General features: G+C 41.0%; 1 protein-coding gene across 1 annotated transcript in view; it reads left to right on the plus strand.

The window, feature by feature from the left end:
- The first annotated feature begins 1444 nt into the window (after nucleotides 1–1444).
- Nucleotides 1445–18743, plus strand: part of grk5l (G protein-coupled receptor kinase 5 like) — a 35294-nt gene continuing 17995 nt past the window's right edge. Inside the window, exons 1-2 of the mRNA XM_034212543.1 lie at nucleotides 1445–1925; nucleotides 18175–18270. Coding sequence (XP_034068434.1) covers nucleotides 1874–1925; nucleotides 18175–18270 — 148 coding nt within the window. The 5' untranslated portion in view covers nucleotides 1445–1873. The remainder of the gene's footprint in view (nucleotides 1926–18174; nucleotides 18271–18743) is intronic.

The raw sequence follows: 18743 nt of genomic DNA on the forward strand, positions 1-18743 counted from the left end.
GTAAAATATGCTATAGGAACGGCATAATCTATTTTATATCTGACTATATGCATAAGGGCATATGGAATAAGATCTGTCTTAACCTTATTGAGCAAATTGCCCCTACATAAGGTGTATAAACTATTTTTAAAATGTAATGTCCATTAAGTATACTAACCCACACTGTAGGTGACATCATGTAGACCTATATAACCTGCTTTATGGTCAACTAGAGATGATGGGAGATCAAGATCATGAGCCAACTTAAAAATAAAATGTTCATTACAATATTTACTATCTATATTTCCTTTTGGAATGTCAGGTTCTGGACTTTTCTCAAATGCTACCAACAAGGGATAAAGACATGAACCTATAATGACCTGGGTATGGCACAGATAAACATGCTGTTCAAATAAAAGGGTGCTACTATTGGGTAAATGATGGGTTATTGCATGAATCTGCAGTGTGTAGAGGTCTTTAACAATTGACGTGTCATAACCCAGTACTTTGAAAAACACAAATGAAAACGTTTTATCTTTAAGAAGCTGCCTAATGCAATGTATCCATCATACAAGGACATACATAAGGATAGGTATGTTCTTCATTTAGAAATTACACCACCAGGGGGCGACTTTACCTAATACCCCTTTTTCTATATTCACTATAAATTTATTTGCAAATGTAAACTAGGCCTACATTTTTGCATAACTGTATTGCCAAACGGGCCTATCAGGCACAGGCCCTGGGGCACAACATTGTCAGTTGCTTTTAAATACAAATGTAACTGAAAGAGTCATGTACCTAGACTCAAATCTACCACAAAAACAACAAATGACTAAATCGATGCATACAGTGAGACTCAAAATGACAAACAATAACTACAAAAGAGACAACAAATAAATCAGAAGATGCTACACAACTTCCGTTTAGCTTACTCCTATGTAGGTGGTTGGGCCTTTTGTATTTCTGTGTCCAGGGGCCCATCGTCTCATAATGTCACATTGTGCATTTTTAATCAAGAGGACAAAGAAAACAAACACTTTTAAGCGTTAAAACAAGGGTTTTAGAAGATGTGCATGTATTTCCAGCACTGTAACATGACAAATACCTCTTACCTGATTTGACCACTACTGGTAGGAGGTCTAATCAGGTAACAAGTGGAAACACCTGTGCTGCTTCACATGGCTGATACTGATGTGAAGAGGTGTTACAGATCCATTGAGAGGAAGACACAGACAAATAAGCTGTTTTACTGTGATCGCATTTTTAAAAAAAATTTTTATTCTATCCTGCAACTGCTGTTTCTGGCTTCAATGCACCACAGGTCAATGCCAAAAGAAATAGTACAAGGTGTTATTTTGGTGACAATTTAGCTTCGCTTCCGGTAGAGTTGTTACTGTCTCTGGCTTGACGCAGCTTTCACAGAGAGGCCCAGCCCATTTCGATTACGCACCAACAGGGGAGGGGGGCGCGCGTTTATGTCCTCGCTCAACCAACCCCTGTCGTTCTAATGTAAAGCTGGTAGTGTCCGGGTGTACCGCTGTAAAGAATCCGCTGTAAAGAACCCGGTTCGCTTCAATCGCTTGCATCGGTGCCTCCAATTTGAGTATTCTCTGCGTCGGAGAGACTGCAGCCAAATTACGCATGGAATGGTTTTGGGGGGATTGGAGTAGAAATGCAACGCCGCACTTCCAGACCACAACAAGAACCATGCTCGGCTTACATTGCAAGCACATTTATGACATCCTGTTTAATCCATTACGACTTTGATATGAGTGAAATTTGCTCGGATACCGTCAAGGAGTGAAGAGAATACACACCGCGTACAAGCTAAAGGACGGTGTTTTTGCTGCAGACCCTTGTGAAACCCCTGCATTTAGGATTTTTTTTTTTGATGGAGCTGGAGAACATAGTAGCCAACACTGTACTGCTAAAAGCGAGAGAGGGTAAGTTGCCACATAAAAAAAGCTAAGTGCAAATAGTAAGTAGGCCTGTCATATTTGCGCTCAATATGCAGACAAGGTGGGAATAATCGTAATGATGACGGCAGTAGGTACGTCTGCGGACTGTAGGCTCAGTACAGCAGGTAAATCCTACAGATGCAGCAGAGGGGGGGAAAAACACATTCGTATGATCTAGCACAGACACCATCAACACATCTAATTGGACGTTTTTATTCTGTTGATCAATTATAACCTTAAATCAATCTTGTGAATCATTTTTATTCTCACTGATTTTGACAAATCATATGCGTTATCCCACATGCATGGGAGGGGGGGGGGGTATTATGCCTCCCACATCGGCTTTCGCTGTCTGTGCAAATGAATGCGCTCTTTCGCAACATTTTACATGCTGAGGCACAAACGGATTACATGGAATACATGGTTGAAGAGTAGCTGCCATTTGAACAGTGATCTAATGATGTGACTGATGTTGAAATCGGTGTATGGGGCCTGCAGAGGAAGAATCTGGTTATCAGTGTAGCTGTCCAATGAGAAGGCCAGGTGTAATGTGGCAAATAGGGGTATATAATTCTATAAATGGCTATTTTTGAAGAAGACAAGCCTAAAGTCATTAGGTCAGAAAGAAGGCCTGCAGGTAACATAATTTAGTCTGATGCCATGATTGTTTCCCTTAAAGTCTTCTGGAGGTCCCTGAACCTTTTGTGTACAGGGGGGTTCAAATAAAGTAAACAGCAGCCTCATACTTCCTTGGAACTCTGTATGTGTGTGTCATACTTTAAATATAAATCATGTAACCTTTAACTATAACTTCCAAATCTAAGTAACTCAGTTTTGGAGGCACACTCTCTAACAAGTTCACACACAACTTTGGTTGCAGGCAGCACGTGGTTTTATGTGGCAACAGTCTCTGTGGAGTTGCGGGGTGACGCAGGAAAAGACTGCGCGCCTCCTTCCATTTATCTCACATGATGACATACTTGGGAGTAAAAAGGTTTGCCAGAGAGGCCGGGGAGAGTTTCATGGGAACTAATGGATTAATGAAGTGAAACAGGAAGCTGACTTGCTGTCAAAACCCTTAACGAAGAATGCGTTTTACCCCCGGGTCAATCTGGACGTTTTGTTTTACGGGGGGAAGAGCACGACTGGGCCGGGTGAATTCTGCTTCATGAATTAATAAGAGCAGTTAATGACCCATGACAGATAGGGCTTGTCCCAGCAGCTCCATTGGTGCTCACCCAGTCCCTACCCCCTGTGTGTGGGAGAAAGGGCCTTTTACAATTTCACATTATGGGATGAGACAGGTCTTTGAGTTAATAGCTGAAACATGACTTTCTCCGCGGCTTTATCAATGGCCCTACAAAAGAGAGTAGATCAACAGTTGAGTTCACATTTGTTGCACTGCACACACTGAAATGTGTCACAGGTTGTTGAGTGTCCTTTAAACTGTGTGAATCATTAGGGGTTTTATCTTACAGGGCCCAGAGCCAAACAGATCACTGTGTGCTGGTGGTGACTTCTCACTCATGTATGGAAGGTGATAGTATACACAGAGGCTTACTTTCAGCCACATACCAGCAACAGTGGGATAATGTGAATGGAGTGCATACAAGAGTGTTTATTCCTGTTTGTTTATGCAAGTGTGTCTCAAGCCAGAGCAAGAGGCATGCATCCTCTGTCCAAACGCTCCCAGAGACGCACAGCAGGAAGGCCCAGTTTCCACTGCCATGTTTTATGCCAGCGTCCTCACACCTCCCAAATCAGTAAAACAGTGCAAGTGGAGTAGAAATAAAAGTGATTTATATCCCCAGGCCAGGAGCGGCAAAGCAGGCCCCGTGCCAGCTCCCTTCGCTCTTTGGCTCCTCTGTGTCAGACCGATCTCACACAGTGCTGGTCTGGGGTTTACCACCAAGACTTTGTGAGCACTCTTCATTGATTAGAGGAACCTACAGATGGAGGATTAAACCAACTTGCTTAAAACTTAGGATCAAAGGGGATTTACAATCAATATGCTGTTCCATGACAGAGTGGAAAATATAACTCATGGATTTTCATCGACTAAGAGAAGCTGCTCTGATAATTGAACCATCACATAAAGTGACCGCTCTCTTATATAAAGCCACATTATATTATATGCTATCCGTTAGACGCAGCCCATAAGCTATTTAATCAAATTGATCGTTACATAACCAACTGAGTGGGCTACTGCCATCCGAGCTCCGTCTTCCTCAGGCGCTGCTCTCCAGTCTCTGTGGAAGATACTTTATGGATGATGAGTATACAGTGAATTAAAACTCCTGCGTGATCATCTGAGTATCATCTGACGGCCACAGTAGGCTACTGTAAACTAAATGTAAAAAATGTCAGAGCAGCAGGAAATCTAAAAAGCTCCACTGTCTGAGGAAATTGGGGGTCACAGCAGATAAAAAAAAGTTATGCCAAGTTATTTGTGGCTGTTTTCTTTTCAGTGAGATCTGTTTGGATTTGCCCTTATTAATGTCATATTGACATAAGTTGAGCAGGTTTAATAGCAGAGTATACTTTAGAACGATGTGTGTGTTAGCAGATGAGGGGTGTGGAGGTGAATTATTGTGTGTGTGTGTGTGTGTGTGGGTGTGTGTGTGTGTGTGTGTGGTGTGTGGTGTGTGTGTGTGTGTGTGTGTGTGTGTGTGTGTGTGTGTGTGTGTGTGTGTGTGTGTGTGTGTGTGTGTGTGTGTGTGTGTGTGTGTGTGTGTGTGTGTGTGTGTGTGTGTTGTGTGTGTGTGTGTGTGTGTGTGTGTGTGTGTGTGTGTGTGTGTGTGTGTGTGTGTGTGTGTGTGTGTGTGTGTGTGTGTGTGTGTGTGTGTGTGTGTGTGTGTGTGTGTGTGTGTGTGTGTGTGTGTGTGGTGTGTGTGTGTAGTGTGGATGTGTGTGTGTGTGTGTGTGTGTGTGTGTGTGTGTGTGTGTGTGTGGTGTGTTGTGTGTGTGTGTGTGTGTGTGTGTCCATTCACAACTCTTGCTGGCAGCAGTTGCAGATTCCAAGCCAGGGGAGCGAACGTCATCAGCTGTCGAAGTGAATGAGAGTAAGGGGGGAAAACTGAATTGCTGCGTCCAGATGCCTCTCTTGAAACGCTGTAGCAGAGCCGGGGTATTTAGTTTGGGCTACTCGACTGAATTCCACTCTGATGCCTGCTGGCTTTTGCGTTTGGGCTGTCATGTTTTTGGAGATTGTGTTGCGCAAGTAAAAGTCACATTTGGTGTAAAATTCAGCACAAGGAAGCGATTCATCCAGTACAACCAGTACGTTATAAGATTTCTCCAAGGTAAATGATCGCAGCAGTGACGGATTAGTTTATTTCCAGGTAACCAAGATGATAGGGGCATGGCAGCTGTTGTTGTCATTTTTTTTTCAAGCTCATCCTTTCTAGAGCTGTGAAACTGGGTTTGTCCTCAAAGAATCATGCAAAAGCATTTCTGTAAGTCTTGTGCTTACCAGATATGTGTTCATAAAAATGTACTCAACTAAAGAAATCTAACTAGGAGCCAAAACGACCGGTGAATCCAATAAGAGAGGGCAGCCCTGATAATTTTTCAACAAAAGATTCAAATAATGTCACCAGATTGAGTCAGACTTGTTGAAAGAATAGTTTTGGAAGAATATGATCCTCTACAGTGATTTAGCTTAAAGAATGATTTATTGAAAGATTTAAAGGCCTTGTATTTATGTTGAAGATGAGAGTTGGAGTGGAATTTAGAGTAACAGAAAGTTGTCAAAAAACTGCTTTACAAAGGATCTGGAACTATTTGGATAGGTGTTTTAATTGTTTCCTAAATGTATTTACTCAGTGATAGTGACGTTGAAATCATGCAACCATGGTGTCGTTTGCTTATAGCCAAACGTGAGCTCTTCTTTAGGCAATAGCATTCAGCTTTGAGCATCCAGTAACACTATAGTTAATTTGAGAAGATTGTTGTTGGTTTTCCTGCATGTTCTTTTCAATCCAAAATCCAATGGAACAATCCTTTTTTTTCAGGAGGATGTTGTGATTAGTGAAAAAGATCACAGGTCAACTGATCAGTTACTACAAGAAGCTAAGCATGATACAAGATGACAGGAGATAACAGGCATGAGGTATTTGTCTGAGCAAGCGAGTTGTGTGGGCTCTGAACGGTGGATTTGAGCTCCTGCTGCAAGGGGGTGGGGAGTGGGAGTTGGGATGGTGTTGCTCCATCATGTGATGCCACTGCAAGTCTCAGCAAGCTGGGGAAGCTACTTCTGATGTGTTGGATAACCTATTAGAAACTGCAACCATGTCCAAGACACACAACACAGGTCTTTGTTCTCTTGTCAGCCATTGGTAATGTTAGTATTAGTATGAATATTATATAGAAGACTCTCTCACACACACTTTCTCTCCCACTTCCACACAAACGGAAACACTTGCCAAGAGTGCTCCTCCCTCAGGACACCTCTGAAAGAACCGAGCCATGACATAATGCCGTCGACTTTTGTTGGCCTCAGAGCCGTAATGGAAGGGAGAGTAAAATGTACGAGGGGGGGAATCAGCCTATCCGTTCCTCACTGGCTCCTTCTGATGGGATGGAAGCGAGGGATAGTAAAGAAAACCTGTGATGAAAGTCTGCAAATAGCCGCGGGGCTGGTTGTGTATACAGTCTATGGTTGTGTTCCACTCTTACACATCTCATATTCAGCACTTCTCTCAGACATGATTCACTTTGATTGTTAAAGCGACAGTTGTGTGTTTTTTGTGTTTTCACTTCCTGGCATCTGTGCTTTAGGAGCACTTAGCCTGCAACATTAGACCCCACAGAGTTGAGTTTACTGGCAGTCAGGGTTGCTAGTAGGTTAACTGGTAATACCAGTGAAAAAACCCATGCAAGTGGCATCCATTTGTGCTTCCCGCAGGATGAACAGGTACAAATAATAATTGTAATAATCCCCTTGAAATGTTTCCTTGCACCATCATCGTCTCTACATTTTATTCTGTCCAACTGCATATGACCAAAAAAGGAAAGACCCTTTTTTATATTTCTGGACCAATTTAGTTTGTTTCTGAACTGTACAAGTAACTGAACAAAGTAATTATTTCATGCTGAGATTTTTTCAATTCAGTTTTTTTGGTGTGAACTATTCAGAATTTATGAAAATGTGTTTTCCGTGGCTCCCCATGTTCAGTTAAAGATGGAGAAATAATCCAAAGAAGAAGCAGAGATACCCATTTCTCCATCGACAACACGCCACAAGGCTCGCTGTGTTTTGAGTAGGAGTGTGACTCATTTTTTCTTGAGTAGAAAAATTCAGCTCTCTGGCTCTTACTATCTCTATTGTTATTGCTGATTCTACCCACACATACAGTATACATAACTCAGCTGGATGCAACAAGTTCACGCCTGTTCTCCGGGGGTTGTTGAGTGGAATTCTGGGAAATATAGGAGATAATTATCCAAAGTAGAAGTAGACAAGGTGGGCTGAGGGAAAGTGGATGCAGAAAAAAATGTGAATTTTATCAACTTGTCACTGAAGTACTCCAGGAATGCACTGAGCAGCCAAACCGATGATATCCTTTATCCCCATGTCAGACATACAAGGAGTACTCACTTGTGCAGCATTTTATAATTTCTTGATGCATAAGCAGCCAAGAGGTGCTTCCTGTGCTCTGTATTGCTGCCATATTTTTTAATGGATCATCCAATGAATATTTTATGCGCATTAATCGTGGATTCATCAATACTGTAGCTTATGGAGCTTCCTCCCTCATGTCTGCTGTATAAGGAGCTACCATGCACTTTTTCAACACATCCATGCAAACTAATGAACGCACACACAATATGGTCAGACGTAGAGCTTGAAATGACATTTGATCAGCCATAAAATATGAATTTGTATCCTGTTAATATTTTTAAGCACAGGATGTAATCATATAAACACACATGGGCCATTGTAGGTTACTTATGGGAAATATTTGCCTGGGGATTTTTTATTGTAAAAGCAAATACGTCTCGGACAGCACCTGATATTCCTTAAAGCTTGCCTGTGAGTTTGCAATAATAGGGAAAATACACTAATATGCCGCAGATTAAGTCCATGAAGGCCGGTAAATGTATTAAATAATTAAAAAAGGCAGCTTTCACTGCAGTTTATTTCTCCACAAACATTTTAGTACCCTTATATTTATTTTCATTTTTGAGTGATGTTGCCATAACAGGTGCAAAAAGAACATGAAATGTCAACATAGGAGCAAGACGAGGGACAAGCATTATCATGAAGAGAGTGTGTGTGTGTTTGAGGACAAAAGGAATTAGAAAACAGCGAGGGAGTTTACTGACCGTGCAATGCAATCACTTTAACCCTATCTCTGAGATGGGTTTTTAGTGCCTGTACACACACCATCTCTCCCATGTTCAATAATATCTATCCACACAGTGTGTGTGTTCCATCAGTTTGATAAGTTGGACCTCTTGTTTTCATTGGAAGCACTTTCCTCGATGTTTGCTCACTTGTGATGTAACTGGAGAGTTTCACTCAGAGAGAGAGAGGAAATAAAATCACCCCTCACAAAGATTAAAGATTACAATGCCATTAAGTTTCGCCCTATCAAAACATTTATGGAGGTGAACAAACACACAGAGCGTAGGAGCGTACCATTATGGTTAGCTTCACGTGGACTATGCTCTGTCCTCCTGAATCTTTATGGGTGAGCAAACAGCATGTATTGCCCAGCGTGCCCTGGGCTGTGTGGTGCTTTGATCGCTCAGCCTGGTAGGTTATATAATTTCAGTCTATTGAATGTTTATCTCCCCTTTCACATTCCATATTTAATTTATTTATAGAACAGGAAACTTGTGGCACATGACTTTGTCTCAGATAGGAAATGCATGCCTTCTGCTGCCTTTGTGAGATTTTTGCACTTGCATTCAAGTTGTCACACTGATTACCTTTTGACACATGGTTACACACGCAGACACACTCGCAGCATTTCTCAAAGTGTGGGGCGCGCCCCACTGGTGGGGCGCAGAGATGTGATAGGTGGGTCGTGAATGGATGCAATGAACGGGAGATAATTATTATACGGCGTTGCAGTCGGGAAGAACAGCAATGATGTGGAGCGGCACATCACCACTTCATACGGAGTTTAACCGTGACACTTTTCGAAATCCCGTTTGTGTCCCCCCACTTTAGAAATAGGCCTATGTTTATTAATATTTTTGAGAGAGAGAGAGAGAGAGAGAGAGAGAGAGAATAGAGAGAGAGAGAGAGAGAGAGAGAGAGAGAGAGAGAGCAGAGAGATAATAGAGAGAGGAGGAGAGATACAGAGAGAGAGCGATAGATAGAGAGATAGAGAGAGCGGGAAGCGAGAGTCGAGCTCCTCGCTCTTTCATAGTCTCTGATCTATAGCGCTCTCTCGCTGGTCTAGCGTCTCAGGCGTCTCTCGCTTCCTCCTCTAGCTCCTCTCGCTCCTCTTCTCTCGCTCGCTCTCTCTCTCTCGCCTCTCTCTGCTCTCTTCTCTCCTCTCCTCTCTCTCTCGTCCTCTATCCTCTGCTCCTCTCTCTCTCGCTCCTCTCTCTCTCTCTGCTCTCTCTCTCTTCTCTCTCTCTCCTCCCTCTCTCTGCTCTATCTCTCTTGGCTCTCTCTCGCTTCTCTCCTCTCTAGCTCTCTTGCCTCTCGTAAAGCTCTCTGCGGCGGCTAGGCCTTCTAAATACTTTTTGGATCATTTATTACCGCATACAGCTCCCTTTCATATGAGTGCTGAGAGCTGTATCAATAAATTCATTTTGTGCTCAAAGTGCACCAAATTGATGCATTTAAAAAAGAAAATCTTCCCCTAGACGCATTTTATTTCAGTAAACACTGAAAACGGGTCCCACAGACCCAAACAGCACAGAAAGGTTAAAGGTAAGCATATAATAATGTTAAAATGTGCTAAATACATACACTGCAAAAAAGAAAAAGTAGCTCACGACTTGTTTTATTTTTAGAAAGTAGCTCTCATCCTAAAAAAGGTTGGAGACCCCTGTTATAGAACGATACATTTGACAATTTTAAGCTTGGCCTACCATTTTATTGGAGCGATGAGGAACAGGTGGGTCTTGAAACGCCCACCTGTTCAAAGTGGGGAATGATGAAGTTTGAGAACCACTGCTCTTGTGACAACTGTCCCAGCTCACCAGCTCTGAGGTCATAGACCGGTTTGACCACCTCGGTTTATATCAACATGTTGCTCCTGCCCTTGGGCGGGTTGCTATTTATAGCCATAATTGTTACAAGGACATAAAGACGGGAAAATAGTTGCATTGTTGTCTTAAAGCTTTGTGCAAATGCAGCCATGAGCAAAATCGCAAACAGCGTGTGTTTCGAAATAAATCCTTTTTTTTTTTTAATTAAGTTAATTACACTGAATTTAATTAATTGATTTAATATGCATTGTTTACTTTTATGTGCACATGATTAACGATTAAGGGTGCTATTCTGATAATCTACCTATTATACTTATTATATACAATTAGTGCTACTAAAGATGTACCAAAATACATTTATGTGTACTTGACAACATTAAGATGTTCTTAAATAAAGTACATCTTAATCCTCTTTTATACTAAAGCTGAAATAAAAAAAAGAATGTCTTACTCTGAAATTGTATTTAATCTACTCTTCATATAACTATTTATTTACCTATGATATTTATGAAATATATTTCAAATGCAAGTTAATCTAATGTAATTGAAATCCTTAAAATGTTCAGAATATAACTAATTACACTTAATTGTGCTTTAATAATTATTCTGATTATCTGAATGATTATTATCATTAGCATATGCATATTCTTAGTCCAACAGACATAGCTCATTATCATTTTTGATGCCTTGGTTTATGTCTACTTCACAATTTGATATACCTTGTGTAGCTTTTATGCTTAATGCAGCTCCGTTTTAAAAGTCAAGATAGATTCAGGTGTTGTTGTGAACACAGCACCCTTGTTTTGTCAGGATACAGCTGTGCATTATACTGCCAAGATAATCTCTCTTTTATTGACTATGACTGATTTTGAGTTTATGACCCCTCATCAAACATGTGACCCGCCTCCAGCAGACAGAAGAATAGTCGAGTGTTTCCAGATAAAAGGTATACGTCACAGATGTTTGCTTTGAGAGCGTTAGCGGATGTTAAAACTTGGATCATGCTGTTATTAAACGCGATAATGAGGAATACGTGGACATCGAGGCTTGTTGGGGAAGGTAATACGGCAGCTGGACAGAGAGTGACCGACATGACATCATGGTGGAAAAGGACAACAAAGAGCTTCTTCCTGCTATAGTCCTCCCCTTCTGCTCAGGTCAGGGCAGAGTTTCCCTCAGCTTCCTGTGGCACACAGACCACACACACAACCACACACTTGCTACTGTTAAACTAAACCTGAGGCTTACCCTAAAATGACTTCCTTTCAATACCAAGTTGTTTACATATGGAGATAAAAGTGGATGATGCCACTTCTTACTGAGGCATCAACATATCGGGTTGAATCAATGAAAAGCTTAACCTCATACAGGATTTATTATTGAGATGTTGGCTATACTGCAATAGCCTGTAGAGGTTTATATATACTATTATGCAGAAGTGAGACCGAGTCCTTACAAGTTGTTTTATAAATCACAAGTCTTTGCATTTAAGGTGTTCACATTGAGTTTGTGAGGCCTAAACAATTGTATCTCTTTCTTAAATATTGGGCCCAAATGTGTTTGGATCCATTCTTCTTTTCACACTTTTATTTTGAAGTCACAAGTCATTTTGTCAACACAACTTCAAAATCATGTTATTTGTGACTAGAGTCTGACTCGAGTTCAAGTCATTTGACTGTAGTCCAATGCCTCTGATGTAAAGAAAATTATTTGTATTAGCTCTATGGAAATGTATGATATCCAAGCAACTCTATTTCTGGCTTTGTTTTGCAAGAGATGGAAATCTAGCGTACATTTGTATAGATGTTGCATGGGATAAAAAAATGGAAACCGCATGCCATTGAGACTGTTGTGGCCTTAGGCTTGAACATTTGAATGTTGTGTGTTTACCAAACGTGTTTTGCATACACAAAAACACCAGGCTTTACCTGCAGCTCTAATGCAAATGAATACCAAGCATTTAACAGTTGGACATTGTGGGCGTTTGGATCATCGTCTGGTGGTTGGCTTAACTTTTGGTACCTCGCTGACCACCACAGTGTGACTCAAGTGCGAGGCCGACATTTAACACATCAGACAAAGGAGGTGATGTGAGAATGAGCGATAATCAGAAAGGGATAATCAGTTGTTTGTGAACAAGAAAGAGATTTAAGGTTGGCACACGGAGATGTGTGTGAAGTGTCACAGAAATCTAGCAAAATCTCACTTTTTGCACAGTGTAGGTGTAGAGAATAGCACGTAATATTCACAGGGCTCCTCTCTGCCAGCGCTCACACATCAAATTATGTTGCAGATGTTGTTGTTACATGTGTGCCAGATGCACAGCGTGAGCTTCAGGATGTAGTTTCGTCCACAGCAGATCAAACTGTACATCTGGAGGGACAGTGTGAGTGGAGGTGTTTTAAACCTCAGAGTGCGAGTGTGAGAACTACACAATGGTTATGTCCTAGATTATTTTGTTTGTGAACGCTTTATGAATATAACCTCACAGATAAGCAGGGTCGTTTTTGTATGTGTGGATAGACGCAGCCTGCAGAACTGTAGTCGGTTAAATTAAGCATGAGGACGTTACTAACGAGAGGTCACAGTAGAAACAGTGTGCGTATACACACTCAAACACAGATGTTCGGGATGCCGGTAACCCCCTGGTGTCCCGCCAGAAGGATGTCGTTCCCTCTCTGACCTTATTTTTGCTTCCCTTGACATGCCTTCATGATGTCAGAGCTGCTAAGCAGAAACATAAATAAAGGGCGGCGACCATACTGCCCTCATGGAACAAATTAGAACGACAAGTTCCTGTGTGCAGCGGACCTTCAGCGCAGAGCATATTTCTACTCATGTGTAAGTGACAGACCAAGAGAGAATGAGAACCGTCTAATAGAAAAAGAAAAGCATGGTGGAGCGAATAGAAGAGAGTTTATGGACAACATTTAAGATTTTTTTCAACTTTAAAAGTCACGTTTTATTCAAAATGAACCCAGATCTGCACATAAAACACTTATGAGTAGAGATTCTTCTCCTGCAGCTCCATAGCAATATGTTATAATCCCAGTGTTTCCTTTCATGTTGATTTTTACAATCCTTCCCCTAAACTTCCCCCCAGACATAGTTTGTTACATCCCGTCCAAATATTTCCCCTTCAGCAACCAGATACACAACAGCTGAGGGCCACCATCAATGCAGAAGTAATTTATGCAGAACAAATTTGAACTGATTAAGGGTTGTATTTGACATCAAAAAAGCCAAAGGACACTGAGGCTGCACAGGAAGTTGCATCCAGATTGATGAATCTCCCATGTGTAGATAAATAATTCATGCATGATATTTGCATATTTGTGGGAGCAGTTGGGTGTGTTCAGATGCTTAGGTCTTTGCACCCAACAGGACTCTGCTGTTACTCAGATTTGCTCGTGGAAGAAATAGTTTGATACAGCCGGACGTATAAACATGATGACAGGGGTGCTGGTGAGAGATTGCTGACCAGTTTAGATATTTGTATCTACACAAAGTTTCCCACACCCAAACTCTCTTTTATTTCACATACTGTGAATAATGACATTATGGTTTCAACATCTTCACTGACTTTTTGCATGAAATATGATGTGTCGTGAGAGAAATTACAAGATAAGACAGCAGAAAAAAACACTTCCTGCTACTTTTTTACTCTAGAGTTTGCTCTAATCTTTGAACTATTGGAAAATGGTATCACTGTGTCAAAAAGCCATAGTATTCATTACATTGTTTTAGAAGTTAAAAAATAAGTGGACCATCTATTGCTATAAACATAGCAATAGATGGTCCACTTTTTATATGTGCCTATAAAGCTGTAACCTCGTGACCTTATTCAACCCTAAAACAAAGGGCGTTTTAGTCTGAAGCGGTAAACTAGGTCGGTCATGGGCTGGCAGTGATGATGTAGAGGTGACAGTGATGATGTACAGGTGACAGTGATGATGTAGAGGTGACAGTGATGATGTAGAGGTGACAGTGATAGAAAATTCCCACAGGGAAAATTACAAAAAAGCTGGAATACGGGAAACAGAGAAATAACTGAAGGTGATGGCAGGAGAGAAAAATAAAAAGGTCGGGGAAAATACAAATAAATAGGTTTTAAGGGCAGTGAGAGAGAAAGTAAAAAGGAAACAATAAGAACAAAAGAGGAACTAGATTATTTGTGGTTGTCTCAGCATTGTGTCAAAGTTGAATGCCTGGGTGGAGCGCAGATGTTTGGTACAATTATTTGACATGGTGTTGACCCTTCACAGGAAATCTATGCCATTTGGTGGACACTTTTATCCACAACGCCTTACAGTAGCATTAATTTTTAGCATGGTGGCTCGCAGGGAATGACCTTTCACTGTCACTGTACTGTTAGCAGACGTCAAGTTTCTTTTTAAAGTGGATTAAAATATTGGACCACACCACAAAGTTGAGCATTACTTTACATATTAACTGTTTTCAGAGAACAACTGGTGATTGAATAAGGAAGTGTGCCTGTTTATAGCTTGTTTGGTCTACAGTGGTGTTGATGAGGAGCAGGTGCTCAGAGTTAATGATTCTCTTAGGGGATATTTTGGCTTGGGTTATTAATACATTCATGCTCTGTTTGTCCGTGCTGTGGTGATACTACTACCAGTCTTGTCAGCTGTGGTGGTGATGATGTGGGTCCTTTATCTACAAACATATCCAGCCTGTAATATGAGGCCATGAAAACAATTTATTTATGGGTTTTATGGATCAAAGAGAATGGTTGAAAAAGTGTGTACTTAAGTGGCAATTGTGGCTAACTAGCTTACTGCCTATACAAGTACTAGGCAATTCAGTTAGCTGATAAGCTAGTTAGCAGTAAGCTAGCCTACTGCCTACAATAGTAAGCAAGCATTATTTTATTTCCAAAGCAAAGAGCCCCTGCATTAAGTGCATTATTCTTTAGATCTACTTAGGCAATTACACAAAGCCCCATTCAGGACTGGCACACCTACTGTTCTTTGATGATATTATATCAGAGTTGTATTGCTAACGTTCTTAGTGAGTAAGGAAGTGGTCCAGCTTAATCGTCACTGTACAATACTTTGCCATTTACTTTAATAATTTTACTCCACTCGTAACCTGAAATACAGTATATAAATAGAAATATAACACGTATAAAGTTGTTAACTTTGCCACTGACCACCAACATTGTAAACTGCCTATGAGCCCTGCTAAATTGTGTGTGTTTATAGTAACTGGCGGGGTTGGTTGGTGGGTTTTTTCATCCTCAGGTCGAGTTTGTATTCCATATTGATTAATGTATGCAGCCTGTGGCTCTAGTATAAGAATATTTTATTTAGCATTGTGATTATTTGAAGCCTGAAAAAGACTATAATTTCTCAAATCAATGCTTATATTTATCGAGAATTTAACATGTAAAATGTTTTGCATCTAGGCTACCTGTACATTTGATGAAAATACAACATCATAATATATTATATCACAAAATGAATAGCCTTGAAAGTATGTATATATGCCTTAGGTGGCAAAAGATGCCAGAGGGAATTCAGAGAAAAAGGAAACATACCTTCAGGTTCATGACACTGTTGTTGAAATAGTTACAATCCACCAACATGTTATTCTTAAATCTTCCCATTGTTGCGTGTAATATAGTTCAATTTAAGTTCAAGTAAGTGTAACATCATGACAACAGCAGAGTGGGAAAAGAATTAAGGCAGTATAGCAGGGGGATTGATGGGAAAACTGCAAAAGCTTTCACTGAGAGGCTTCAACATGACGTAGTCTGTCTCACATTCCTGCGTTATTACTTAAATATGTCTGCTTGTCATTGTTTCCCTGCTCTCCTGCTTTCAATATAGCTTATAAAAGCAGGCCACACTTGCAAAGATTGGTAAAAGGAAAACCCTGTTAGTTCATTAGAGCAGTCTTTGCATATTAAGAAAAATATCAAACTGAATCGCACATAGGCGCAGCAAGCTGAAATAAATTAAAAACAGATAAATTAGTTCTCACAGTTGTGTTACAACTGCACAAGAGAAGAAAAAGGGGTAGTTTTAACATGGTTTGTATTGGAAATGTTGACGTGACGAGTTTAAGGCATGATAAATAGCATTCAAGGTTGACCGCGCAGCTAATTCTATGGGGTCAGAACAGTCTCATAATACACACATGCGCACAGAAGGATTCACACTTGTATTTCATGATCCGCAAAAGGATTCACACTTGTATTTCCGGATCCACACTTGTGTTTTTCAATGCACACACAAATGTATTCCGTTTCATATAGCCTACATGTAAATACAATCCAAATACAGAAAAAGGTTTTACATGTGTATTTTTGGTCCTCACATATTTGTTTTCCGTTTAAATCTCCTTGACCTGCAAACACAAACAGCTTTCTGTGCACGGATCGCTGTGCATTCGTGTGTGGGTTTTTTGAGACTCCCCTGACGGTCAGCCGATTCGTACTTGTAATTATTGCTATCTATAGCCAATCAGATGTCTCCTCAATTCTAAGCCAATCACATGAGCGCGCCCCCACGAGGGTAGATTTCTTGCGTTCATGACGTAGCGCTTCATGTACGCATTTTGCGCAGTCCGGCTAATCTCAGGACACCCTCCACTCTCAATACAGCGCCACTTTCCGAACAGGAAATGCACGCAAATACAAGCCTTTATATTATTAAGGTACAGCGCCACTTTCCAAACCATTGATGAATGCTTGTGTACACAAAAACGGCAGGCAAAACCGTTTTAAATGTGCGTTTCCTGTATGGCGAATACAGCTGCTTTATTTATGTCTGTATGAAGTTGTTGTGAGTGTGGAGGGAGCAGCTACAGGTTAGCTTAGCCTAATCGATCAGTGCACTACGAAGCCAGTGCTAGACAGTGACCTGTTAACGGGGGGGGAGCCCCGCCGGTCATTATCGGCCGATATTCACTCTTAATAGTTTGATCGGTGCTCTCTATAAAGGCCGATCAGGAGAGCTGGATCTGATCGATATGGACATAAACGCGAGTGAAGTATAACCGGACGAAAGAGAGAAATCAGATCAGCTGCTGAGTCTGATGGAGACACGCTGCTCTGCATGATCACCTGATGCTCCGCCCTCTGTTTAGCGAGCTGACCGGACTGCGCAAAATGCGTATATGAAGTAATCTTACCCTCGTGGGGGCGCGCTCATGTGATTGGCTTAGAATGAAGGAGACATCTGATTGGCTATAGATAGAAAAAATTACAAGTACGAATCGGCTGACCGTCAGGGGAGTCTCAAAAAACCCACACACGAATGCAAAGCGATCCGTGCACAGAAAGCTGTTTGTGTTTGCAGGTTCAGGGGATTTAAACGGGAAACTAATAAGTGAGGATCAAAAATACATATGTAAAACTTTTTTCTGTATTTGAATTTTATTTACATGTATATGAAACGGAATACATTTGTGTGTGCATTGAAAAACACAAGTGTGGATCCGGAAATACAAGTTTGAATCCTTCTGTGTGCATGTGTGTATTATGAGACTGTTCTGAGCCCATACATTTCCTCCCAAAAAAATGTACGATCTGGATGCAAGTGATTTTTGTTCATGGTGCAGTGTTACATTGCTACAGGAAGCTGATCATCATTATTCAGAGATGTAGAATCCAGCCTGGCAAGATTTGGGTTCTGATGGGAACTGAGCTGGTCAGAATAAGCTGTCTGTAACACACACACACACACACACACACACACACACACACACACACACACACACACACACACACACACACACACACACACACACACCACCACACACACACACACACACACATACTGCTCAACCTTCAGAAAAACAACTGAGTGAGAAAGAAAGTCAGCAGAGAGAGGAGAGATTTACGCAGGAAGTGAGACATAATCTATCAATTATATACACTCTGAGACTATGATTTCATTCAGCCCACACACAACCCCTCTCCATTTAGCCTTTAGGGTTCCATTTTCTCCTCACTGAATAAAAAATACACATTGACAACTTTATGAAGTCCTTTCATTACCACATGTTCACCTCTTGTTGTTCTCTGTCCCCACAGGTGGAGGAGGAAAGCGGAAAGGGAGGAGCAAAAAATGGAGGGAGATCCTTCGATTCCCACATATAAGCCAGTGCACTGAGCTAGGAATCTCCATCGGTACGTGTTTGTGTGCTAACTTTGTTTGAAGAGAGTGGCTGCAGTTCTTTAGTCTTTTTTGCCTAGGAAGCTTCGTAAGTGAGTTACATGATCCAGAGATTTGTGTCTGGATCATGTAAGTGGCATGTAAGTGGCAGCCATTATAGGAGATGGTCAAATTCTGTAAGGAAAGGAGCTTCACCACCACTCTTATTATCTCCTTTAGCATATAATACACTGGACTTTCCTTTGTGAAAGTAAAGGAGATAATGCTGTCCCCCAGAGTATTGAAGCTTCACTACATACCCATGCCAATAACATTCGCTAGGATAATTACAAACAGTGGTGGAAAGTACCTAAGTGCATTTACTTATGTACTGTACTTAAGAACAATTGCAAGGCACTTGTACTTTATTTGATTGTTTCCATTTATGCTACTATATAATTCAACTCCACTCCTATTTGAAAGCAAGTGTTGTACTTTTTACTCCTTT

The sequence above is a fragment of the Gymnodraco acuticeps genome, unplaced genomic scaffold, assembly GCF_902827175.1.
Source record: "Gymnodraco acuticeps unplaced genomic scaffold, fGymAcu1.1, whole genome shotgun sequence".
NCBI lineage: Eukaryota > Metazoa > Chordata > Actinopteri > Perciformes > Bathydraconidae > Gymnodraco > Gymnodraco acuticeps.